This window comes from Haemaphysalis longicornis, unplaced genomic scaffold (assembly GCF_048455015.1).
Source record: "Haemaphysalis longicornis isolate Haplotype H1 unplaced genomic scaffold, Haemaphysalis longicornis Haplotype H1 scaffold_1, whole genome shotgun sequence".
NCBI classification, from domain to species: Eukaryota; Metazoa; Arthropoda; class Arachnida; order Ixodida; family Ixodidae; genus Haemaphysalis; species Haemaphysalis longicornis.
In genome coordinates, this window is record NW_027526203.1 from 274,354,804 (window position 1) to 274,380,451 (window position 25,648).

Genomic DNA, 25,648 nt, shown 5'->3' on the forward strand with positions numbered 1-25,648 from the left:
TCAGCCATTGCGGCTGCTAAGAAGAATCACTGAGAGAAAAGCGGCCGATCGCTGCCTACAGTGCTTTGCTAGTCCATGCGCCCTCATGGATGAAAATGGCCATTGACCCGCCGCAGTTGTAGACGGGTAAGATGTTCCTGGCGCCCCAAGATGTGCCAAATCGGCTGTTGCACACGGCAGCCGCCGCATTACTGCGCGCGCAAGCGCAAGAGCCCACAGCAGCAGCATACTGCATTTAATCATCCCCGCGGCGAAGATTCCCTTCTCTGCTTCCACATTCGATAGCGCAAATGATCGATTTTTTTTTTATGCCTGCCGTCAGCCTTGGATGAAAAGAGAAGTCACAGATCTTAATAAAAGCAAATATAAAAAAATAAATGTGATAGTATATAAAAACATGGTTAAACTGCCAAATTGCAATGCGGTCCCTTGTGCAACGATTTTATTCGATGAACCCCTTCCGCTCAGCATTAACATTCGTGGCTAACTTGGCGCATTTAAAACCTGCCATCGGGGTGTTGCACGGGCATAATGCTGCCGGGCATGAACTGGTGGACACGCAGCGGGGAGGGGGGTGGGGGCGGTTACATTGTTCACATCACTTTTTCTAATCATTTGTGCCAACGGACTTTTCAATTTGTTACAAGCCCTGAAAGACAGCTAAAGCTGATGACAAAGAGCTGTGACATTTTTTAGCATTGCGCGCACTCCGCGCAGATTTGGTCGGCGCTCCGCAACCCACGCCAGTGGACGGGCTATAAAAAGGCACGGAAGCCGCCTCACCCCAGGGACCGTAACCCCAGTGCGGCCGTTCTGCTCACGTTGGTGTCCCGACCGGCTACTTCAGAAGCCTGTGGCTGCTTTTTATGATAGACTACTACTCGCAGCTTTCCACCCGCCACGGTGGCTCAGTGCTATGGCGTTGTGCTGGTGAGCCGAATGATGCTGGTTCGATCCCGGCCGTGGTGGCTGTTTTTTAAAAGAAGAAAGTGAAAAGCGAAAAAAACGTTCGTGTGCCACATTTCGGCGCACATCCCCAGGTGGTCAAAATTAATCCGGGACCCTCTACTATACGGCGCACCTCACAGCCCAGCTGAAGCTTCGGTGCGTCGAACTCCACAATCATCATCGCTGCTTTTCCCTAATCCCCCCCTCCTTCCTCTCCTCGTTATTCCTGTGTGCAACGCTCCAGAGATTACTTCTAAGCGCCCAGCAGCTCCCGTGACCAGTGGCTCACGCAAGCAGAAATTAAGTGGGTGCGAAAAGAAACATGCCATCTTGGACAACCTTTGAATTGTTAGCCGGAAAAAAGTTTCAAGGTTAGTGCTTTCTGAAGCACGAGTTCTTTCCGTGCCCTCGTTGTATTCTTCTGTTAATTTGTAAATAATTTCAGCACATTGCGGTCACAATTTTTAATCCATCCATCTCAACTCCACATACGTTGCAGAAAGCTGAAAGATATAGCACAGTTGTTGAATTGTCATTTTGTCGAAGCGCTGCGGCTTGCAAAATGAAACATGCCTGTCACTGTGTCAGTATCAGGAGTTGAGATGGATGGATTAAAAATTGTGACCGCATTGTGCTGAAATTATTTACAAATTGACAGAAGAATACAACGAGGGCACGGAAATTTCTCGTGCTTCAGAAAGCACTAACCTTGAAACTTTTTTCCGGCTAACTTCAAAGGTCGTCCAAGATGGCATGTTTCTTTTCGCACCCACTTAATTTCTGCTTGCTGTGTCTTGGTAGGGTGCTCGAACGTCAACAAGACCTATCCGGAGACACGGTTGTGTGCGCTTCTTGGCCGCTCTTAAGGGCATCGGCGACTGCAGCAGCATATCACCACTGTCACCTCCGAATACGTCAGCACAAGCGAATTCTATTGTCGCTCCGTTTAGACCTGATACTGACACAGTGACAGGCATGTTTCATTTTGCAGCACGGACAACGAATGCGGCTTTGTTTCAAATAAATATTATTCGGGTATGTAATTACCCAATACATGACAATAACTTGTGCCGTTTATGGGAATATAAGCCACGCAAAAATGTTAAGTGTATTCCAAGGCTGCGCATCGTTAAATTAATATGTGCCCACTCGCGCCTAGAAGTTAATGAAACCACGCAAAAATAAATGGCCTTCAAGTCCGTAATAAACAGGATAGCTTGTATGGGAATAAAAAAACCCAGTGTAGCTTCGGAAATGCTAAAGATTTTCCTCTGGTAGTGCTCACCAGACCAACTAGATGTGAAATGCAATTCAATTTCGCACTCAGACGTAGGAGGCGCCGGCGGGGGAAGGAGGGGGACGCTTAGCCATCGTTGGTCCCCGATTGGGATTTAAAATTTTTTTTTTTTTGCATTTATAGATTACACCTTGTGACATACTTCGTGGAATATTTTACTTGGAGAATCATCATTATCACATTATTGCATGCATAGTCGTAGGCAAGGGCGTGCAGAACTTTTTGCAAGGGGGGGGGGGGGCATCTATTAGCTGGAAGGGGGGGGGGGGGTAACAACAAAAAGACGCTATCTGCGGGTTAAACTACACACATGAAACAAGAATTAGAAACCGCGAATTAGAACCAAACTTGGAGAATATATAATTTGGATTTTATTACCGAACACAGAAATAAAGTTAATTAGGAAAATGTGAAAAGTCACTGTCACTTCGTAAATAAGAGTGGTCAGTCTTGCTGCGTGAGGGTTCTAGAATCGCGCCAACTGGTCACCAGCCCACAGCACAATACGTTCACAAATATACAATGGCACTCCGTCAATCTTCCTTGAATAGCATGTGCAGATGCCTCGGGTTTTTCTGGGCAAATTGAGAGATCACGTGTGATGAAGTCATTCTTATGTTTTTATGTTTCACTACACGCTCTCGGTGCACACTCATAATACAAAGGCCGTCCAGCTTGCAATTCGTCATTGTTGATCATAGCACATAATACAAAGGCCGTCCAGCTTGCAATTCGTCATTGTTGATCATAGCCAAGTTTTCACTCTCCTCATTGTACTGATCGAAGGAGCGTTAGACAGTGCAGGTGGTGACTGGCAAGGCCAGTGCTACGTCAATGGCTTTTGCGACAGCGGGAAAGAATGGAATTGTCCTGAAGCAAAAGTTCGGCGTAAGTTATTTGTGAGGGCTCCCCCGTTTTGTTGCGCCACGTTTCCTACCAAGAGATGCCCTCTTCCTTGAAGTTTTCAATGCTGTAAAAGCCTTGGAGTGCTGCTGCAATGACATGTAATTCAACACAGCTCAAATACTTCATTTTAAGTGCGAATGCACTTCTTAAGCGAGCCTGAATCGTCCGCCGCCGTCGTCCGCATAGCAACAGCTGCGGGTGCGCGCGCTCCTCGTCTTCCTCCTCGTCTTCCCTAGCAACGGGGGGAGATGGGCGCGCGCTACTCTCCTCCTCCTCTCTCCGCTCAGTGACTGCGGGTGTTGGGCGCCTCCTCTCCACTTCGGGCGGGAGAGCTCTCGCTCGCGTAGCGGGCGCTCCGCATTCCGACGCGTGAGGGCGCTCGTGTAGCCCTCGCCGTAACAGCGGGCGCTACTCTCCTCCTCCTCTCTCCGCTCAGTGACTGCGGGTGTTGGGCGCCTCCTCTCCACTCCAAGATCACGATATCCACCGTAATCGCGCAATCAACAACCGTGCATTCGCACTTACACACTCTCCCCCTCGGGGAAGTGCGAGGGAATTTTTTTTTGTTGGATGCAGCTGGAGGAATTTGAAACTCTTCCCATTGCTTTCAGGGATGCGGCGAGCCAAAGAAGCAGCCAGCGAGCCCAAGTATAGGGCACATACATTGCCACACGGTAGTATTCTTCCGGCGACTGAATCCCGTAGTTGTGTCAGTGGGCCTAAGAGACTTGTCTTGGCACAGATATCAGCACGTTTAAGGGACGGCTGATATTAGCTGCCTCACTTGCTGTTTTCATGATGTCAGAAAACTGCTCTTCAGTGTGCAATGTTGAGTCGCATACTTTAACGTGCAATGTTGACTGGCAGTCCTGAAGGGCATTTCATACGGATACGCAGGACCTGAGTGTGCTAATCATTTGAGTAGCGTGGATTGTTGGGCTAGTTGGTTCACATACATAATTTAAAAAAGCTTTGTGTTAAAGGACGGGACAAAAGAGAGAACTTCAGTGTCGTTCTCTCCTTTCTTTCATCCTTCAGGGCAAAGTTATTTTAATTATGGGCCAACCAAGCTGTGCAGCTTTTTTGTAGTGCATAAAAGTATCCGAAACTCCAGGGGGGGGCAGTTGCCCCCCCTTCCGGACTCCCATGGTCGTAGGTCAACAGCTGTCATGTTGGGTTGATTGCCTGTGAACTTTTTTGTGTGTAAGCACTATGATTACTCAATGGGGACAATGAATCTGGACCAAAATGGTTCCAGGAAAGAATATGTGTGACATTGCCCAGGGTTGAGAGCACAGAGACTGCACATTTATTACAAAATCAGACACATGCCATGCTGAGAAAAAGCACCCTTTGTTAAAAGCTACCTTGAAACATTGTTGCAATGCCTATACTGAAAGGGGGTATGAAGCCAACTCTCTCATGGGCGACATACTACTACCCGTATTTTACTCGGATTGAAATAAAGCTGCGATGACTACAAACAAAAACAAGAATATCATCACGCATTACCAAGAACATTTTAGCCACCAAACCTGGCTGCACTGCAACAGGTGTAACTAGGGGGAGAGGGATTTCATGGGTTTTTAGCAACCCCCTCCCACAAAATGTAAGAGGTGGAAGTTTCATACAATTTCTTTTTGAGAATGTGGTTTTTATTCTTTTCGTTTTTGTGTAATACATGTTAAACTGACACTATGGGCTTATTACCTTTTGCTTGACCCGAGAGATCAGACCTTTCATCGCTCCTTTGGTTTTTGCCTGACAGAAAATGCTACCTCGGTCTAGAAATAATTAAAGCTAGCCTTTCTCTGTCCTGTTTCCAAACCATTTCAATGCGACATAAAAGGCAAGGCCAGCGAACTTGAGTGAAGCGGCTGTGTGGTAGTGCTATCTAACGTGAGCAGTAAAGCCAATGGCCAGCTTGATGCCAATGCTCAACCTGGGAGAAACCACCCTGAAAGAAAACAAGACACTGAAAGGGTTCAAGGGTAGTACATTTGTACCCTCAGCACTATGCTACCAATACCTTCAAAGCAGGGGACCAGTGTAAGTTAATCTAGATCATGTATAAAATAGGTGGGCTCTATTATAAATGTATTCAATATTACAGCCTTGCCTGCACCCATGGTATATTAAAGCCTGCCAAGAACGTGGTGGGCACCTACAACATGAACGAAATCGCTGGCAGCCCCACTGCACTGCAATCATCTCGGAATAAACACGCTAGAGTGACATTGCTGCTGCATGCATGGTATCACGACTACACGTAACTGCTCACACAGATGCAGTAGTGCCACCTTAGAATGCTGCCCAACATTTAACGCCACTTTGATTGTAGGGTTTAACGCAGGTGATGAGGCGCGCCGTAGGGGAGGGCTCCGGATTAATTTTGACCACCTGGGGACATTTACTATGCACCGAAATCTCGTACACACAAGTGTTTTTTGCTTTTCGTCTCCATCAGAAAAGCAGTCGCCGCAGCCGGGAATCAAACCCGCGACCTCGTGCTCGGCAGCACAACGCCATAGCCACTGAGCCGCCTCGGCGGGTAATTTAATGCCACTTTGGCTCCAGCAAACAGCGTTCTTCTGTTACAGTATAGAATGGCAGGCTCCAGAAGTAATCAAGCTGTCTAAATGCAGTAGGGCCCCCAGCCCCATTTCCGCAGCCGCCGCTAGCAGTACAATGAGAGAATATAGCAGTCCTTGGCCGATGTGCATGAAGAAAGGAGGGAAGATGCATGGTGTATCAATTGCTATTTTATTGCTTCACTCATACACAGAATAAAATTGCCATTAAAAGCATATGTACAAGTCCCACAAAACAAACTAAGTTGTCTTAACCAACCATAAAGTGGATAGTTTTTGTTGCGATGAGTTTGGAAGCAAAGCAAATATCACAACCGCAAGCCGTGCAATAAGCCAAGTAATGCCACAATGAACTGCTTATTGCGGAATGCACTGGGCCAATTCATCAACAGGAAATGAAGGAACTGCACTACGATGGCCACAACAGTTGTCCTCTTTCACAAGAGCTTGCTCAATGCAGCGTGCACTTCAGCAGCTGACGCCCTCTTCTCTGGGTCTTGCACGGTGCAATTGCGAACAATTTCTCGAAGCTGAAACAGAAAAGGCAAACAAAATTAGTGAAAGAAAAAAAGCCGTAAAGCATAACTGCAACAAGTAGCTTTTAAATCCAAGCCATTTGCTGTTAGGTTATTTCAATCACTTCTGCACTGGATCAATTGCTTAGCATTTAAGTTTAGCTGGACCAAATGTAATAGAAATAAGCTGTAATTTAAGTGTCCACCTTTAGGTGCAAAACATTTGCTTGAAACCAGATGTTCACCAAAGAAGCTTTTTAAGTGCAATGCACTTCTTAAGCGACCCTGAACCTGCGTCCACCGGCGATGTCCGCGCACGTGGAGATGGGCACGCGCAGCCTGGCCGCTGACATGGCACATACCCACGTGGGGGATTGGCCAAGAATCGGGCGTGAGAAGGGCTAATGCACCTGCTTAAAGGAGTACTGACACGAAATTTCAAAGCTGAGATCCGCTCTAGCAATCAAGTACAACGACAACACAAATAGGTGTCTGTGAATAAATGCATCTTTCTTTCTTTGTAGTTGTGTGTGTGTGTGTGATCTCTCTTTCGCGAACATTACCGAACCGCGCAAATTCAACTCGTGCATTCGCACTTTCACATTCTTCCCCTCGGGGAAATGCGGGGAATTTTTATTCTTCATAATGACTCCCATGTGAGCAAGCATTTAATAAAAAAGGCTTCCAACTTCAATCTCGCAAGCCCCAAAAGCCACTTTTGGTGCTTTGAGATTGCAAATAAGCATCTTTAGTACTATGTGAGCATTGTAGCAACCATTGCAGTCAAACTAGAGAAAAGTCCCAGGCTCCACGATATCTGAACATAATAAAAATTCGAATGCAACCTGTGACTGAAAGTGAAGCGCACATGCTCCCTGTACTGGTGTCATATGTCACAAGAGGACAGGAAATCAGCATGCCAGAGGGTAACACCAGAGTAGAAGAAGGGATAGAAGTCATTGTGTACGATTCAATAAATTCAAATTGAGGTTTTAAGTGCCCAAGCAACAGCACACCTTACTGTACAGCTATGGAGAAGTAGCTGGGGCTCTTTATAGTGCACTAAAATCTCATACACATGAACTTCCACTTCCATAAAATGAAACTACCGTAGCTGGGTATCGAAACTTGGTACCCAACAGCCCACCAGCTCCGCCACTGAACTACTATAGCAGCTTTATGTGCAATGTTCACTGAAAATACAGTACAATTTCATTGCATGGAAGTCAATCAAATAGAAGTGCTGCTTAATGTGACAGCAGAATCAGTAGTGCCCGGTTTTCTATAGAGCCACTGAAGTAAGTTGTAAGCACTGCATGATTGCCTTCCCAGATTAAACCGTAGAATCCATAGACCACGTTTTGAGTTTTCCCAGCTGATTTACATGCATTTTTAACAAGAAAGGCTTGTGAAAATGCCGTTTCCCTTGCAAGCTTTGACTATGACGATACGTTGGCCAGTTCGCAGAGCTTAATTTAGCTGATTCCTAGCGTGTTTAACCTACCTCTGCATAGAGGAACTAAAAGTCGTTATTAACCTTCAAATGTGAAGACACAGATAGCTTAAAATGACATGAAAAACCAACCCGGTGGCATTACAGAAGCTGGCACGGTGCCAAGGAAGTGTTTTCTCTTTTGTTGCTCATTACAGATAAACTCAAGCCCAAAGCTTACACTAAACAGTCAAACAACAAATTGCATTGTGGCTGCACAATGCAGTCACAAAGAAGACTTTCACAGGCTCAATTCAGTGTCCTTTTAATATGACTTTTCATTAACAAAGCACTCTTACTAAATAAAACTTCTCATAAATGTAATGTAACCAACTGTACTGGCCCTTTCAATTTTTGTTTAGTGACGCTACACTGTATTCAGCTTTTATGTACGTGTTCCCAAGACTATTTCTAAAGTGAGCAAAGGTATATAAAGCTGACTCTGCATTATCAAAATACGTAACAAGGAGTTGGGAATGCTGCCTGTCTTGGTTTGTGCCTGTCTTGGTTTGCAAGTCTTATCACCTTAGAAGGCGACAGGCGAAGAACCCAGAAATGAAAATTGGGACAACAGATTTTCATGGCAATAATCATGTATGCTCTGGCACCATCGTCGACACCTCTGGAGCACCAGACATTTGTCAACTCCATAGAAGCACCCCCAAAACGAAGAAAAATTAGTCGCCACAACAGAGCAAACGTGCAATTCCCAACCTCTCAGAGAACCATATGCATCCCAACATGCGCCACAGACTCGCCAATATCACATGCAGCCTCCCTAGCTTTATATAAACTACATTGACATGTGTCCCTAGATATGCAGGTGCAAAGGGGAATGAGAAGGCCCATGCCTTAGCCTGAGCTGCTCTTCATAATTTAGCCACCCCAAAACCATGGCCTCCCTTCCATGATTCGAGAGAGCACCACCGAGCAATGCATCACAGTCCCAACCAGTGCTTACAAGACATGAGAAATCCAAGAACCACCCTCTCTTACCCTACAGAATTCCCCCGCACTGATGGAGTTTTCATTCAACGAGCCCAAACACAGGCACACTACCAACATAACACATCCTACGCTCTATGGATGGGCTTCCTGGCACTCCAAAATACTAACACTGCAACCAGACCCTCAACAATGAACGTACTCTGGACATGCACAAATATACAAACCAAAGCGCCCCAGAAGCTGAGGGGTTTGAGTCACTAAGGAGCCTGAAGAACTCTATTGCACCCCTTTATCAGCCCACATCCATAGCACATTATGATCTATGTCTTGGTAACCTTGGCAAGAAGCCAAGCAGTCCCTGGGACACCGGCTTCAAAATATTTTTCTCTCTCTCTTATTTTACTCTTAACCTCCGAATAAAAATAAATACTCCATTGAACAATGCACCTATTGATTTAAAACCAAAAAGCATAGTTGAGATCTTGGTGTACAAGGCTGATGCCAGGCACATTGTGCATTGACAAACCTAGCAGTACTGTAATTGAGCAGAGTATAATGTAATAGGAGTGTGCAGATATTCGAACCTTCAAGTACTGAAGCCCACAACGCAAAATTCAACTTCAAATTGAATAGCCTTATTAAAGAATTTCGAATGAATTTTCAATGTGTTTCAAAATTCAATAACATGCACCAGTGTTCTGTTCTCCGTTCGCAGCTATGGGCTTGCCCGCACTGCTCTGGTAACGTGCGGCCAAACACCAAGAGGGAGGCGCTTTTGGGGAGCACCTCTTATCTCCTTGGCATTGAACCAACTCCGCCCTCCCACTTCTCTCAGAATAAGAAAAAAAATTCCTTTGTCCCATAATAAAAATAGGTGCATTACAGGTCTAAAAACATATCAACTTTAGCAAATCGGGCATTTGGGAACTAAGCCAGTATGAAGCTGGCCTTTCTTATCTAGAGGGTGTTGACTAGGGCAGCTTGGGCACAACCACGTTATCAGGATGCGAACCGAGCAGCAAGTCTTGCTTTCTTCTTGTTTCCTCCTAGAACCGACATGAACATGCAAGAAACTGCTGTTTACATCTTTCTAACAAGAAATGTGTTAATCTCAGCTTGACAGAATATACACCCTCATTTCACTAATAGTACTAAAACACTTGTGGTTGAGGTCACCACATGAGGCGAAAGTTGACCCCTTAAAATATCTAGTATCACAAATAAAGCTAAAAGCTGCAGGATAGCTTCTGCAAATTTGTTTTGTTGCAAAAAGGATTTTTCAAACCCTTTTAATCAAGTGTTTCATTTTCTGACAGGTTATAATTACTGAAGCATGCTTGAGAAATTGTAAATTTCAGTTGTCCCATTGGAAATCACTAAATATTTTCCCCAATTCAAAGATATTCGCTCCTACTCGCAACTATTCAAACCAAATCACTATTCACTTCGTAACCCTGCTCTGCACATATACTGCTAACGGAGAATGTGTCAAATTCATTTGTGGCTGCCCTGTGCAGTTTAATCCACGTAATCTATTACACAATTATCTAGCGTAAGTGTACAGCCTTAGCTGATCTGTAATTGGCAACGATAGAGAAAATCTTATGCACCATTCATGGCCGCTACCCCAACTACTGCAATGATGTCAAAGAATGCAATGTGTTTTTATGCCATCTCTTGGCTTTCATACAGTTGATTCTTAATTCTGCCTTTTTGTTTGTTCACATGCAAGTTCCACAAGTTAAAACAAGCCAGCAATTGCTAAATTTAGCCCTGCAGGCCTGCCAGTGTGTAGTCATAGCAGACATTGGGAGAATGGTGCAAGAAAAACTGGACTTTTGAACACACATTTATTACTAAAAAATGCGTTAAATCAGCCAGCAGAACTTTCAAATACAAGGTACGTTGACGCGTCCCCTTATCTTCAGCGGCCAGCCGACGTGGTATGCGTCACCAATTCAACAGGTCAAGAAATGACCTCCCTCACCGCTCGTACAACACAGACGGAAACCGCAGAGGAAGTGGCTATTGCCCTAGCCGCAACGACTAGTGAGGACGCCATCACTGTGCTTACAGATTCGCAAACAGCATGCTGCTGTTATCTACAGGGATGCAACTCCAAAAGAGCCCTCTGCATCCTCAAAACCAAGGGTCAGCTACTCGAGATAGAAATCGTCTGAGTACCCGGACACACATCCCTCGCTGGTAATGAGGCAGCCCATGCCGCTGCCCATGCGCATGTATACTGGCTGCCTTTATCTACGAGGGACAAACGTCGCCTGCTGCTCCAAAGACAGAACCTCCCGTAAAATATGCAGGTATTCTGGCCCATACCGCCAAGGCAGAAGCATATTCCTGGCTCCACACCCAGAGTTATCCAGACAAGAAGCCGCCAACCTCCGAAGAATACAAACGAACCCTCATCGCACCCTTCTTCATGCCACCTACCCCACCTTATGCCCGGCCAGCTGTAATTTCCGTCCCTTCCCCGCACCCTATACCACCAAGTATGGGAGTGCGGACAAACCCCAGGTCTAACCCCCAACCCTTCCCCTTCTTACGATCAGTGGGTGCCACTACGATGCTGTCTGGTCTTTCTGTTTCCAAATTTTTCCACCATTTTTATGTAATCTGAACTCATTATACCAAACTTGGTCGGACATGCAACTGATACATCAAAGTCTGCAGCTCCGGACAAGGCCTGCTCCCAAGGAAGGCGGTGAGCTTTCTCACAATATGCTGCGGACAGCAGTGAAGCAAGAGGCGTTTGCGACGCTTACAAGTGCAAGTCTGTGGTGCTGTGAGCGACATTTTGACTCGGTGGAATACACCAGCAGTGGTCTTAGCTTGTCTGCCAGCTTGTGTCACTGCACTAACCACTTGCAGCTCCTGTAATTTCTCGACCTTGCCAACTCGCTCTGATTGCGCAGCGAGTGATGGCGACAAGCACGAAGGAATGCAAGTCACTGTCTTTGGCAAGGAAAGTTGAGATTAACCATCACGGTGAAAAATCAGAGATGTCTAGTGCTGCCAAAGCATACAACATAGCCAGAAACACCTGAAGCGCATTGTTGAAAACGAAAAGTGACATAGAGGCCAAGGTGGCACAAGGCCACAGCATGCTTGGACACCAACATTTGAAGACATGGAATAAACGCTGCAAAAGCGTTTCATGGACGCGGGGACTTGGATTGTAGCCAAGGGCGTCCGCAGAACTTTTTGCAAGGGGGGGCATCCATTAACGGGGGGAGGGGGGTGTACGGATGGATAGCACCAAAAAGGCGCTATTTGTGGTTACAAAAAGTACAAACAGCGAATTATAACCAGACTTCGAGGATATACATTGGATCCCATCCTCGTCGCCATTGCTATCCCGCCGGGGCCGGCGGGGACTGAGGGTGGCCGGACGATAACAACACAGCACGCAGATCGCCGTGATAGTGAACGCTTTATTTTGTGAGCCTCGCCTTTTTATAGCGGTGGCTCAAGGAAAGGAAAAACCACGGGAGGCACTGACGTCACGATATCAAGCCTCCAATTTTGCAACGTCAGGATACAACACGAACAAAGAAATAAAGTTAATAAAGAAAATGCGAAAAGTTACTGTCACTTTGTTAAGAAGAGTGACCAGTCTCGCTGCGTGAGGGTTCTCGACTCACGCCAACTGATCACCAGCACACAGCCCAATACATGCACATACATAGAACTGCACTCCGCCAATCTTCCTTGAATAGCAGCTGCAGACGCCTCGGGTTTTTCTGGGCGAATTGCGAGGTTACATATGTGTGATGAAGTCTGTTGAAATGGCTCACGCAATAAAGATACTACTCGCCTCACTGGCTTTCAATGCAGTACAGGCGTACAAGCGTTTTCAGGGGCTGATTTATAGGTTTTGTTGCGGGGCTTGGGTGGTGCCGACATTTCGCAATTTCGAAGGAAAGGGTGTACAAGGTGATGGGATGGCACGGGAGGATGCTACACTCTCCCTACTAGGTATAGCAGTGAAGATTTTTTGTTAGATATAGCTGCAACTGTGTCCGAAAACGGAAGTTCTTGCGGTAAGAGCGCATAAATCTAGAGTTTAAAAAAAAAGTCAAACCTTTCAGAATTGTTCGCTATCTTCAATAGCCAGCACTGGCAGTCTGTTTCACTGCTGTCACATGACCAGCAATGTTAGTCAGTGTCTAAAGTGCAATGTTGACCGCAGTCCTGAAGGGCGTTCCATACAGATACGCAGGACCTGAGTGTGCTAACCATTTGAGTAGCGTGGACTGTTGGGCTAGTTGGTTCACGTACATATCAAAAAAAAAAAAAAACCTTTGCGCTAAAGGACGTGACAAAGGAGAGAACGTCGGTGTCGTTCTCTCCTCTCTTCCGTCCTTCAGGGCAAAGTTATTTTAATTATGGGCCAACCAAGCTGTGCAGATTTTTTGTAGTGCATAAAAATATCCGAATTTCCAAGGAGGGGCGGTTGCCCCCCCTTGCCCCCCCCTTCCGGACGCCCATGATTGTAGCGATGTTGGAACTTGTGATCCCACAAAAGCGAGACTTTGCATTCATCTTGGTGTGGAGAATTTAACAGCAAGTAGTGTGTGGCTCCTTACCATGAAGCAGGCTATGATGTTGCAGAGCTATTTAAGCTTTTAGTTCCACCGTGGGGCATTAGCATAAAACTATCATTATCAGCAAAGTGGAGAGGGTGAAAATACTAGGCCAAGAAGTGGGAGGGAAAGGAGGCAAGGAGCCCACGAGCAGGTGTGGGGAGTGTGCTTAGGGAGGTCCCCGGAATCGAACACTAATGCATAAGATTTGAATGTAGCAAAGCTGTACGCAACAGTAGCGTTTTTCGCCTTTTTCACCTCACGGCGTTGTTTAAGCCTTGCCGCTGTACGAGGGACCACAGCTGGATGTTCACCTTCCTCTATCGCACACGGTTCTGTGCCGCACGTTGACTCGTGGCCTTCCTTTGTGGCACGCACTTATCACTGCAACGGCGGCCTCCTCGCCTTCCTCCGCCACATCCTAAACACGGGTTGTTCCATGCATGTCTCCTTTCCCTCTTCGCCTATCTCTCCCCTACCGCCATCTCTACATGTTATCGGGCCGCTGCTCCATGCCAGGCGCTTGCAGAAGGGGGTGTGGTTTGACCTCTAGCGCTCAAGGGCAAAAATGGTCACCCCGTGAGGACTGCCCGAGGTAGCGCACTGCAGCTTGTGCTCCAATATGTGCAGCCAATTGGAAAGAAAAAAAGTGTGCCGGCACGCAGTGCACAACACGTACAGGGAAAAAGGCCAGGTAGGAATTTTCACAAGTGTTAGAGCCAAATGGGTTCATTTTGAAGCGGAAAGAAATAAATAAACACAGCAACAAATTTAGGAGCCCATAGCGTGCAAAAACAATTCCATTTCGCCTCCAAAGGCCGACTCTTCACGAGACAGGAAGGCAAATGCATACATGGGTATGGGAGGTCGGAAATAACACAAGGACGAGAAAAGCGATAACATAACCCTCCAAATTAAGCCCAACAGGACACAATTAAAAGACTGCCGCCGCATGAAAAAAAAAAAGAGAGAGAGACAAACCACAAACCTGGGGGAAAAAGCGCTTCCCGTGGTCAGAATCCAACCTGGGTCCCTCGTGTTATGAAACTGGCTTCTATGCGATTGTGTTCGGGGTGTGATCTCTTGCGTTCTGTTCTCCTCGCCAGCTAACGTGCATTGAAGAGGGGAGCACAGACGCCGAGCTCGCGAAGCCAGTTGCCGGGGGTTCTAGCGTGTGGTAATGCAGTCCACTTAGGAAGAGATGTAAAAGCCTGTGGACAAAATGATCTGGGCCTACCAGTCATGTACAAACAAGAGGCAAGTTCAGAAATCCATGTGAGGTGCAACAGCCGGTTCTCCGACGAAGGGAGAGGGGCCGCCAGCTCTGCTATTTCTCCAGCCTTGCACCACAAGTGCAAGCTGCGCCAATTTTTTTCACCTCAGTGAATAATTCTTATTGATGCCTCAAGTGCATATTTATTTGGCTGTGAGCACTCCAGTACTAACTGCACTGCTTTCTAAGCTTCAAGTGAGTATTTATTTGGCTATTCATGCTGCTTTCTGAGGATATCGTAATTCAATTTTATATATCAATTTTGGATACACAAACTATTTCACAATCTGCACTGTTCTATGTAGCAAGGTTTGGCTGTACTATTTGTGCACTGCTTGTAGCCTCACAATAGTCTGGCAGAGAAAGGAAGGAGGTTTGTGATCTGCAATTTTAGGTTTTTAGCAGATTACAAAAAAGAGGTTGGAAAACACTGCCTCAGCGTACACCACATTTAAATGAAAAGGTCGGTGTGATGGCAGGTGCCAAAAGCTTGTGACAAATTCATTACTGTGGTAAAGACACTCTCAGTCCCACGGGAAATGTAGTCATCCTTGCTACATTGATTTATGATAACATATGCAGTGCTTGCAACTTTCGCCTCTACTGAAGTACAATGCCATATTGCTAGCACCAAGGCTTACCAGCATTTTTTTCCTTCAGCTTTCCATTGTTGGCAAACATGTGAAATGATAAGGGGCTAAATCTTCATGTGTTGTACAAACACATTAACAAGCTGAAGGCAATGCCTTAGTTCACTCTGGACCCCCCCCAAGCCATAACTTCAAAAATCCTGCTCTTGATAAGCCTGAACACTGCTACACAGTGCAGAAATAAAGTCAAACCCAATCATAACGAACCCGGATAGAGCAAATTATGCTATATGTTGTACAAAAACAAATCAGTTACGAAAATACATGTGAAACATACTATTTCTTAAAACGAAATTCACATCTGATATATCGAACTCGGTGTGCCTAGAATTGCTGCCAAAATGCATTGTCTCGGAGCGGCGATTGAGATGTTGAGCCTTGCATAAAGCGACGTGACGCCTGACACTTTCCGCAACTGCTTCCGACGCGCAGGACTCATGAAAAAGCCCTGCCAGTCAGCGAGTCCGGATCAAGACAGCAGTATTAGCAGCGAAATGTGGGAAGAGCTCGCCAATGTTCCCATGGCTGTGCCGAAAGGAGTGTCCTTCGAGGATTTCCTGAGTGTCAACGATGAAGTTGAGGTCACTGTGAACCCCTTGGGCGCAGACACCATCGCCAATGTCATGGCAGCTGGTGCTGCTGAAAGCAAGCACCGAAGAGGCGGAAGATGTCGCGAGTGAAAGCCGTATGACACTTAATGAACTTAATGAAGTGCTTTCGGCAGTCGATGTACTCTGCCAATATTGCTTCGATACTGAAGGACATGGACTTGAAATTTAAAACGGAAAGGGAAGGGGGGGGGGGGGGGAGGGGAGGTCGCCGTGCATTGCGAACTAGTAAAAATTCATTATAGGCAGGTTCAGCTATATCGAACAAATCGTGGCGCATATTACAGTTCGCTATAACCGGGTTTGACTGTATACCAGTGCAGCCCTGTACAGCATCACAAACTAGGAAGTTTCAAAACCACTCAATTACAATTTTGGAATTTCAATACTTCAATTACACTTAACAGGGCAAATGCAGCCCACCATAGTGGTTATTAGACATGATACCCACCGCTTCCAGAATCTGCTCATCTCTGCAAGCAGTTACTGATGGTGTGCTTGATGGCGGCTGGACCAGAACAGTTGGTATGTCAGCAGCGTCAGCAGGCGACGTCTCCAAGATGGTCAGCTCCATTGCCGCGGAGCTCTTGCTGTCTGACAACAAAGAAAGATGAAGAATAAAACCCATCTCCCTTTGAAATATGATAGGCCCTTACAAGCCCAAGAACACCTGTACGACAATATGAGGCACAAGGAGTAAAGCATGGCAGTTTACTGTGAACAGGCCTCTTGAAAAAGGGATCCCTTTGCAATGAAAACACACAGTGTGCCCTACCCAGTGGCGGAACTGGCTATTAACTTCTTGGAGAAGTTGGTAGAGCAAGTAAAATGAGGTTTAAGAGCAGACGTTTCAGCTTTTAGAGCAGGCAAGTTCAGATCCATTTTCTCTGGAGCAATCAAACACCTGTCAGCAGTGGCGTAAATCCAGAAAAATCACAATTGGGGACACACATCTTGCCAAGGCGGCCATTTTGTTTTGTGCTTTATTTTCATTTATATACAAATTACTATCGTGATTTGAATTAAAATAAGAAAAACGAGCATGGTTTCATACCTCACGTAATTGCACTGTGCTATTGCAGACGTTAAAAAAAGATCAATAAGAAATACTCTGTACAATATGAGTACTGATCACCTATGTCATGTTTCCTAGCTTTCGACACTTCTAGAGGGTCCAAAAACGAGAGCGCGGTTTTTGCACGCACTGACAAAGTTTTTCAACAACCCTGGCAATGTTATGAGGTCTATAATGTCTTGATGAACATGTGCCAAAGCCATGCAGTTGAGGCGTTCCTCCCCCATCATACTACGCAGCCATGTTTTCAGTCTTCTCAAGGCACTGAACGATCTCTCTGCTTCACAGGAAGAGACCGGCATCACTAAGATAATCCTGAGAACACTCTCCACTTCCTTGAAATACTTATTAGTGACAAGCAGTACTTATAAGTATAAGCAGTACTTATTAGTGACAAAAACAACAGTTGTTTTAGCTTTCAAAGGTAAATGAAAGATGAACCTCAAGGGGGGGACACTTGCAAGGGGTGTCCCCCCCAGCCCGAACACAAGGGGGGTCAGGACCCCCCTGACCCCCCCATGATTTACGCCACTGCCTGTCAGAAAATAGGGTGCATACGGAACAGCAGAGCAACAAACGTTTTTCAGCTAGAAACCGTGATCTTAATTTCAGCAGTAAAGGCAATCATTTTTAGCAATACGGTGCACAACAAAACACAGAGCAGTCGTGTGGGTGTGTTAAGTTAAGGGAGCCTGAGATTTTTATCCCAGAAAATGTTTTCCATTCACGAGGGCTTCGAAAAGCTTTGACTGGCCCTCCTTCACAAAACGTGGCCATTGTGTATGTCAGAAATTAGTTTTGAGGTGCATAGAGCTACAAAACATTTCCTTGGGCGACTTGACTTCATCTCTCTCTCTCTCTCTCTCTCTCTCTCTCTCTCTCTCTCTCTCTCTCTCTCTCTCTCTCTCTCTCTCTCTCTCTCTCTCTCTCTCTCTCTCTCTCTCTCTCTCTCTCTCTCTCCCTCTCTCCCTCTCTCTCTCTCTCTCTGGGTCAGCTTTGTTTGATGGTTTGAATTATCTAACGTTGCACCACAATGAAAAAAATGTTGAGGGTCCATGAAGACAAAATGTAAGTTTGGTTCATTCGAAACATTGCCTCATTAGAATAACACTGACACCAATATTAATGCAAGCTTCACTAACATAACCTACATAATGAGTAATGAGGAAAATGGTAACTAGGCATGCGACACCCTGGCTACTTTTACGCACTCAACTTATGACATATTGTAGGCAGCTCATTGCGACTGGCTGAGGCTAACAAAATCCAGCGCAAATTAAACAGGGATTATAAGCGTGTGGAACAAGCTATTTGCGCCTAAATTTAGTTCACATTCTTTTTACAGCAGTAAAAATGGTGGTGTAAACAATGGAAGTTATGAATGAACACGCAAACATAGGAGCACCCGTGCATACAGCATGCGCTGGGCCGGCCACAGCTGCATAGCTGTCGGGTGCATTGGGCTTGTCTGCCACGACGCTAGCCACCTGACATAAGCAACACTGTCTTACATGACCCTGTTTATCGAGTATAAAAATGTTTCAGGAAATGATTACTATTAACCATAACAAAAGCAAGCCAGGTACAAATCAGGTCAAAAACAGAGCAAGTGTGGACAGCGACCCTTGAGTGGTATCGTCGCACTATCTATGAAGGTGAATGGTAAACAAGGCAACACAAAACTGTTTCTCCATTCGCAGCAGCTGTAGTCAGCATACTAACTTTCAAGTTAGGTTAGTTCCCTGAATACATCGACTGATTGTAGGGTTTAACGCGCCGACGCAACGCAGGCGATGAGGCGCGCCGTAGTGGAGGGCTCCAGATTAATTTTGACCACCTGGGGATCTTTAACGTGCGCCGAAATCTCGTACACACGGGCGTTTTTGCTTTTCGCCTCCATCAGAAAAGCGGCCGCCGCGGTCCCTGAATACATCATTGCTGACGTCACAAAACAGACGATTTAGCGGGAGAATGAAAATTTTGGCTTAAAATGTTTAATTTCGCAGTGAATAAAGCATTGTTTGTTGTCAGACAAGCACTTGCAGCACTATAAAAACCAAATTTTTCAAATAAAACAAAAACAGACTTGCATTTTGTCTTCATGGCCCCTTTAAGTAAAATCTCAATGAATCTTACTCAGTGAGAGACACATTCGTATTGCTCGAAATCGGCACCATAAAAACTGAACCAAACCACTGCAAAAAAAAAAAAAAAAAGCAACAAAAATGATCTCTGAGTATGCATAATTTTGCGACTGGAACCACCTTCCTTCTGATATTGCTACACTTAGCAACCCGGATTTATTTCGTACCGCTGTGTCTAATATTATTTTTTAGGTCTTTTGATTCTGTATAACGTTGGATCGCTTTCGGCGAACTTCACTTGCCCAATGTAATTTTTTTATTTGGATCACCTTTGCAACGACTGCCAAAAATTGTCACGCATGCAAACCTCAGCCACACTTCTGTCATCGCAACAGGAAGATCGCGACCTTATTCACCTGTATAACTTCGTTTTGTAGAGGTTATTGTTTCCTTTTTGCTCCTATAGCCTCGGAACTCGTGCCGGCCTTGCGTGCCGGTACGTCCCCTAGTAGCCTCTGACGCTGGTTCGAGGCTATCTTGCCTAGCAGCTTCCGCTTCTGCAACAGCATCACTGGCGGCAAAAATGCTTACTTTTTTCGCTTCGACCGCCTCTTCGCCTTTGTGTTTGGCATACGTTTCACGTGTGTTGCTGAACTTAGCCGGTAGGCCTAGTTGTGGGCGTGCTGCGGAAACGCGAAAACCCCGTTCTGTCGCTACTGTGGCTCGCATTTGATTGAATCAGCTACAGTGCTTCAAGATGCTGTTTCTGGAATTTATTGCAGGAACTTTTTTTTTGCATGAAACACACCTGCGAGGAGGCACTCAGCGGATTCAACACTATGACTCTCGCCGAAATTCAGGCGGACCTGTTCGCACGGAAGCGACGCAAGGTTCACAAGCGCATCCATCACTTTTTCCACCCACTCACTCAATAGTAAGAAATAAATTGAGCTTTTGGGGGGCACATTTGCTTTTTCAGACTGCCTGATTTTTCTGACATTTTCACGGTCCCTTAAGGGTCTAAATAACTGGTCGTCAACTGTATACACATAATGAATGCACTTTTTATGTTGAGCCCACACCTACCTCTGCTATCCACTTAGCAAAATCAACTTTACGTCCACCACGTTGTTTTGTACTGCTAAAATACCGGCTTCTGCCCACAAAGTAAAAAAACAAGACAGGAAGAGAAACTTCACTTTCTGGAGCAGCCAGATAGGTAATGTCACGGGCACTTGGCGCAGGTTAATTAAGCAGGGGTGACAGCGGTAGCTGTACAACATAAGCACAATGCAGGAGAAAGTGACCGAGGGGCATCGTCATGATCATGCCAAATACAGAGGCACGAGATAACAAATTTGAACTTGCTATTATTTAGCAAGTGATGTTTCGCATGCTTTGGAGTTCATTAGCAAATTCCACGTTTCATTAATATCTGAAGTAACAAGAATAGCGTGCTAAAAAACAGAAGACGAAGATAGAAACTAATGACACATACAGGCACCAGTATGTGTCGTTTGTTTCTATGTATCTTCGTCCTCGTCTATTTAGTGCCCTATTCCTTCTACTGCAGACACGAGCCAACTAGCTCAATAAGTTCTCGTTTATCTCGTTCATAATCATCGTCATCTTTGAGATCATCCGCACAATTCAAGGACCCTTTGTGCTCTTCAGCATTGGGCGAGGGTGCTTCAGGACCCCTTTAAGGGTTCCATCGAAGTAGGGCCATAACCCAGCACTCCCTTTTTTTATTTTGCTGCAAAGATAGCACAAATATGCCTTCACAGCCTTTTTGTATGAATGCTTCAAATTAAAAATATCCTTAAGAAACAAACCTAATAAAAATACTTGTAGCGAATACCTACCAGTCAAAGGAACAAAGATCTCATCATTCACAGTTGAAGAGCTGAAAAAGAGAAAAGCAGACTTGTCACCTACATGTATAGACAAATTTCCTATAAATGCCAAGAAAGATGCTTTTTAAAAGGTTGGCCACAGTTGTTTTTTTTTTTCCCCTATAAATGAGCATCAGTCCCTCATGTTAGCTTGCCAGGTTCGAGACTAATTGAAACAGAAGAATTCCTGGCCCTGTAAGTAATGGTTACAAGGAAAATAAACTGCTGCAGCCCCCGTGGTAGAGAGATTATTTCTTGATTGATTATGAGGTTTAACGGGTCGACTTTACACAGGCGATGAGGCATGCTGTAGTGGAGGTCTCCAGATTAACAGAGAGACACTACTTGTTGAAAAAAGCATTAGAGGTCTGAATAGAGAAGCAAGAACAGACCATAACCACATAACAGACCACTTTGGTCATGTAACTTATTACAGTTAGTAGGGGCACCAATTGAGGCACATGGACTGCGGTTTACACACCTCGCTTTTCTTGCGGTTATTGTTCAACATAGGGGTGCAATGCCGTACATAGCAGTACTCAATAGATTGATATTAGCATTGCACTGCAATGGAATTAGAACAATGTAGTGACAACATTTTTGTAGCAAATTTTTGTGCTGGTACGTATCCATTATACACGGGTTTCAATGCACCATTTCGCGAAATGCACACACCCGCCGCGGTTGCTCAGTGGCTATGGCATGGTGGTGCCTAGTTCAAGGACACGAGTTCAATCCCGGCCACGGTGGCCGCTTTTCTGATGGAGCGAAAAGCGAAAACGCCTGTGTGTCAAGATCTCGGCACACGTTAAAGATCCCCTGGTGGTCAAAATTAATCCAGAGCCCTCCACTACGGTGCGCCTCATCGTCTAGGTGTAGCTAGGGCACGTTAAACCCTACAATAATCAAGACGTACACTACACTAAATGCTTTAGTCAAATTGCACATAGTTTTTATGAGCCCAACACAACCATAAATACACGTAAAGCAAGTTAAGATTCATCAGCAACTGACCTATATTGACAAAAGTTAGGTGCCATATTGAGGACATACAGCACCGAATGTCACAGGGACTCCATCCACGCATCTGTCTACAGCACAGCTTTTTGCATTTCAGGCTATGACATAGGGCTGAGAGGTGGGCTGGTTGGTTATGTGATAATGAAAGCATTTGTCCCGTTTGCTCCTCTTTTGCGTACAGGATTTTAGCACTAGAAAGGTGCTTTAATTATTTGACATAACATGACTTGTAAACAACTGTGGCACTGTAAGTAAAGGCGACTACACTCCCAAACATCCGCTGCGATTCAGTTTCTGTCACCACAGAAAGCTTTAGATAGCATGTGTGCCAATCATTGTACCACTCAGACCTAGACTCTGACCTTAAAGCCCTAGGAGCCAGCAACTGCAGTCTCAGGGAGAATTTCATGCACAATCAAAAAACCTATTCCAATGCATTTCATGTTTTGTTTTTTTTCTAGTTTCTTATGCTTCGAAAGTTAGGCTAGAAGCATCAGTACAACACTAGTTAATCTTCCACAGTACATACTTAACAGCTTAGTTTCCTATAGCAAATCCAAAGAAAAACTTTTGGTCCTGCTACTGTGACCAATACGCAACACAAACCCAACCGACCCCTCCTGTAGCAGAGCAAAAATATGATCCTAGGGACTGTAAGGGAAAAAACAGCTTCACTGGTGGTTAGATTATAGTAATTCTTTAACCAAGGTGGCACGACATGCTGGTCTGTATGCACGTGGCCATTGTCAAAGGCAATTGAGTTCACAACATTCATCATGCTGCGCCTTTTTTTTATGTGTGAAATGGAAGTTCAAGTACAGTGAATCCCTTGACAAGAAAAAATAAACCCGAATCTCCGAGTGGTGCTTATCAATGAATGCTACAATCTCAGGTGGTCTCAGAAGTACTCCCCATGGGGTGGAGATTGAGAACTGCAGTCAACGCTCAAACACAAGCATACCCAGCTGATACTACGCATTGCTACTGCACTCCCAAGCTCACCACAGGTGAGCTTTTCGTATAGGTTGTGCTTATAAGTATCGAGATCTAATTCAAAATGTAATTTTTCCACTGCTTATAGCCACCCTAATGTGGCGAAAAAAACGAAATGTTTACAGCATACATTTTCGTGGTCACAATTTAAGCTTGCCCTTGTTTCCAAGATTCAGGATCTCGCCGGATAAGCTATTCAGTCATATCTGCAAATCAGTTCTGATTTGTACGGTATGTATGCGCATTTGGCACTGTAGAGAAATTCGGTGCGCTGTGGTTTGTTTTTGTGCCATTGCTGAGCTTCGACATTTTCCCTTCGGCAGCACTGATGTGCACGCCTGTCACATGCGTTTGGACACTCGGATCCACTGCTCATGAAGTAGTGCTAGAGTCTTTTTTTTTTAATTAACGTCAGCGACAAAAATGGCTAATATATCACTGGTGAATGTGTATTGTTTTTTCATCCTCGTAGTTATGTACTGGGCACGTACGAGAAAAGAAGTAACGGCAGTAGACAAACGCTTACACAGTCTTTGCGCCCCTGTTCTCACTACAGGCACCAACACGCGCAACTTTCCACTTTGGGTGGCTAGAAGATGTCCCCACCAGGCACCGAGCAGAAGCAAAGCCGAAAGGTTGTTTACCTTGGTGAATTTGTGCTGTACTTGCTGTCAGCCACAGACTGCGTCCCGCTTTCTTCACGCTTCCTCCTGCGTGCCTTCTTTTTGGTAGACTTTCGTGACGTTGGTGGTACAGACGGCAAATGACCAGCCTTGAAAAGAATCGCGAAGCACAGAAGATTACCGTTTCGCATGGTAATATTTGCGCACTGTTCGGCATCTTGGATCTAAAAAATACGCTCGATCCGTGAAACAAGATCTCAACAGCTGCACTGAGCACTGCCGTGACAAATTCATTCTGCGAGGGCGGCAACCAATCGAGTTTGCAAAGGCCGGCGTAACTTGTTTCCGCGGCGAAGACGAGAACCTGCGTGCCGACCCCCAAAATAAACCGCGTGTTTTTGTCCAAGGCAATCAACATGCACACAGCAGTCCCGCCACGTTCATCCCTACATGCAAACGAACACAACGGCGCCAACGAGAACGGCGGCAAGTGATCGACAGAGCGCCTCATCGTACCGCACGACGTACCAAGTCGTACCGCACGACGTACCAACTTGGTATCACGCCAACAAACCAGAATATGGTGTTGTCACCACGTTTCCGGCAGAAGCACCCAACTACCTGTGCAGGGTGAGGAGGTGGCTGGAGGAGTTGTTGCATTTCTTCCAAATTCTGCGAGTCGTCGCCAGCATTAGCAATAAACGTAGTTTGTGGTGCCATCTCGGGAGCATCGTCCATAATCAGCAGAATCTGCATGGTATAAAACGAGCAACGCGTATGGTACCGTTCTCAAATTCCTCAGAGATCATAGCTGATCATAGTCGCTAGATATTCATAACAAGCAGGAAGGGATGCGTGCGATTGTAGGAGATAAAAATTGTGTATCTTCTATCTCTCGATTTCGATTCTTTCCCTATGCCCACCTGATTGCTGGTGGATCAGATCGTTCCCAGAACGCCGTTTTTCATTGTTGAGCCTCCCAAAGTGGCCATACAAGCACGGTACAACTGAACTGTGCTATGTTGCGATGCTCGAGCCCAGTGTCTTATCTGGATCGTTACGAACGATAAGGAGGTCACACCTCTGCGGATCACTGCAAGTTGCTTTTGCGGGCATGTGCGGCGGCACGCAATAATATTGCACCTCACCAGTCTGCCGGAAAGCACGTCCAACTTTTGTCAAGTATTTCATCATGCATTCTTAGTGATAGTCCACCGCCCACAGAATGAAAAAATGGAGAAAATCGCACAACAGTTTGCAAAACGATTCCGAAACCGAAACTGCCAAACATTGCCAAGACCTGCGTAAAACTTTTCCACGTGAAATCATTCAACTTTTCCCAAATTATACATCATTTCAATTTTAATTAAAATAAATTGAGTTCCATTTAATTTTAAGTCTACAGCAGAAAGCGAAACAAGCTTCACAAAAGCTTGGCTTTTATGATTGGCCATCGAGAAAAGAATGTGATTGGCTTTCAGCTCTGCCAGCTCTGCTGCTATCTGCTGCGAATGCGGGCGGGCGTTGACGGGATTTGCGCTGCGTGGCTGATAGGAGCTCGTGCAGTGTTTTGGTTCTGTTTTGCTTCTTTTCGCCTTTCCGCGCCCTTTCCGCGCCCTAAAACTGTGCCAAAACGAGGCGTCAATAGAATTCACTTGCGCCTGAGATATTCGGAGGTGACAGTGGTGATATGCCGCTGCCGTGGCCGACGCCCGTAAGAGCGGCGAAGAAGCGCGCGTACCGCGTCCCCGGTTAGCTCTTGTCGGCGTTCGAGCACTCTAACAATTCTCTAATCAGGACGCAGCTGTTTTTTAAAGTGCCCTAAACGTACTACTTGCTTACAGACATCAGAATAACATGATGTTTAGGGCGTGGAAAGGCAAAAAGACGCGAAAGAGAACCAAAACACTGCATGGGCCGCTATCAGCTGTGCTGCGGACATCCCGTAGTGCCGCCGCTTCTTCGCGGCGTTGACGGGATTTGCGCTGCGCGGCTGATAGGAGCTCGTGCAGTATTTTGGTTCTGTTTTGCTTCTTTTCGCCTTTCCGCGCCCTAAAAAACTTGTTATGGTGACGTCTATAGGCAAAGAGTACGTTTAGGTTACTTAAAAAGCAGCTGCGTCTTCCTAG

General features: G+C 45.6%; 1 protein-coding gene across 5 annotated transcripts; it reads right to left on the reverse strand.

Moving 5' to 3' along the window:
* Positions 1–5,893: 5,893 nt before the first annotated feature.
* LOC144146033 (uncharacterized) lies at positions 5,894–24,807 on the reverse strand. Of its 5 annotated transcripts, XR_013317645.1 has the most exons (7): positions 24,443–24,661; positions 24,048–24,269; positions 23,541–23,668; positions 20,854–20,894; positions 19,580–19,671; positions 16,281–16,423; positions 5,894–6,272 (listed from the first exon to the last, which is right to left on the reverse strand). XR_013317645.1 is itself a non-coding variant. In XM_077677963.1 (6 exons), the coding sequence occupies exons 2-6, from the start codon at positions 24,255–24,257 to the stop codon at positions 6,180–6,182; spliced, it is 615 nt and encodes a 204-aa protein (XP_077534089.1). In that variant the 5' UTR covers positions 24,258–24,269; positions 24,668–24,807; the 3' UTR covers positions 5,894–6,179. The 5 variants fall into 5 exon arrangements, 4 of the variants coding, with proteins under 4 accessions (XP_077534089.1, XP_077534106.1, XP_077534098.1 ...); XM_077677963.1 differs by lacking the exons at positions 19,580–19,671; positions 24,443–24,661 and adding an exon at positions 24,668–24,807; XM_077677980.1 differs by lacking the exons at positions 19,580–19,671; positions 24,443–24,661 and adding an exon at positions 24,668–24,804 and having other exon boundaries at positions 24,141–24,269.
* Between the last annotated feature and the right edge of the window lie 841 nt (positions 24,808–25,648).

Bases quoted from the DNA above. Each gene is read 5' to 3' on its own strand.
- LOC144146033 (XM_077677963.1), bottom strand. From the start codon at position 24,257: ATGGACGATGCTCCCGAGATGGCACCACAAACTACGTTTATTGCTAAT. The intron at 23,669-24,047 runs GTACGTCGTGCG...ATTCTTTTCAAG, and splicing joins ACGTCGTGCGGTACGACTTG to GCTGGTCATTTGCCGTCTGT. The intron at 20,895-23,540 runs GTAAACAACCTT...TCTCTTTTTCAG, and splicing joins TACAGCACAAATTCACCAAG to CTCTTCAACTGTGAATGATG.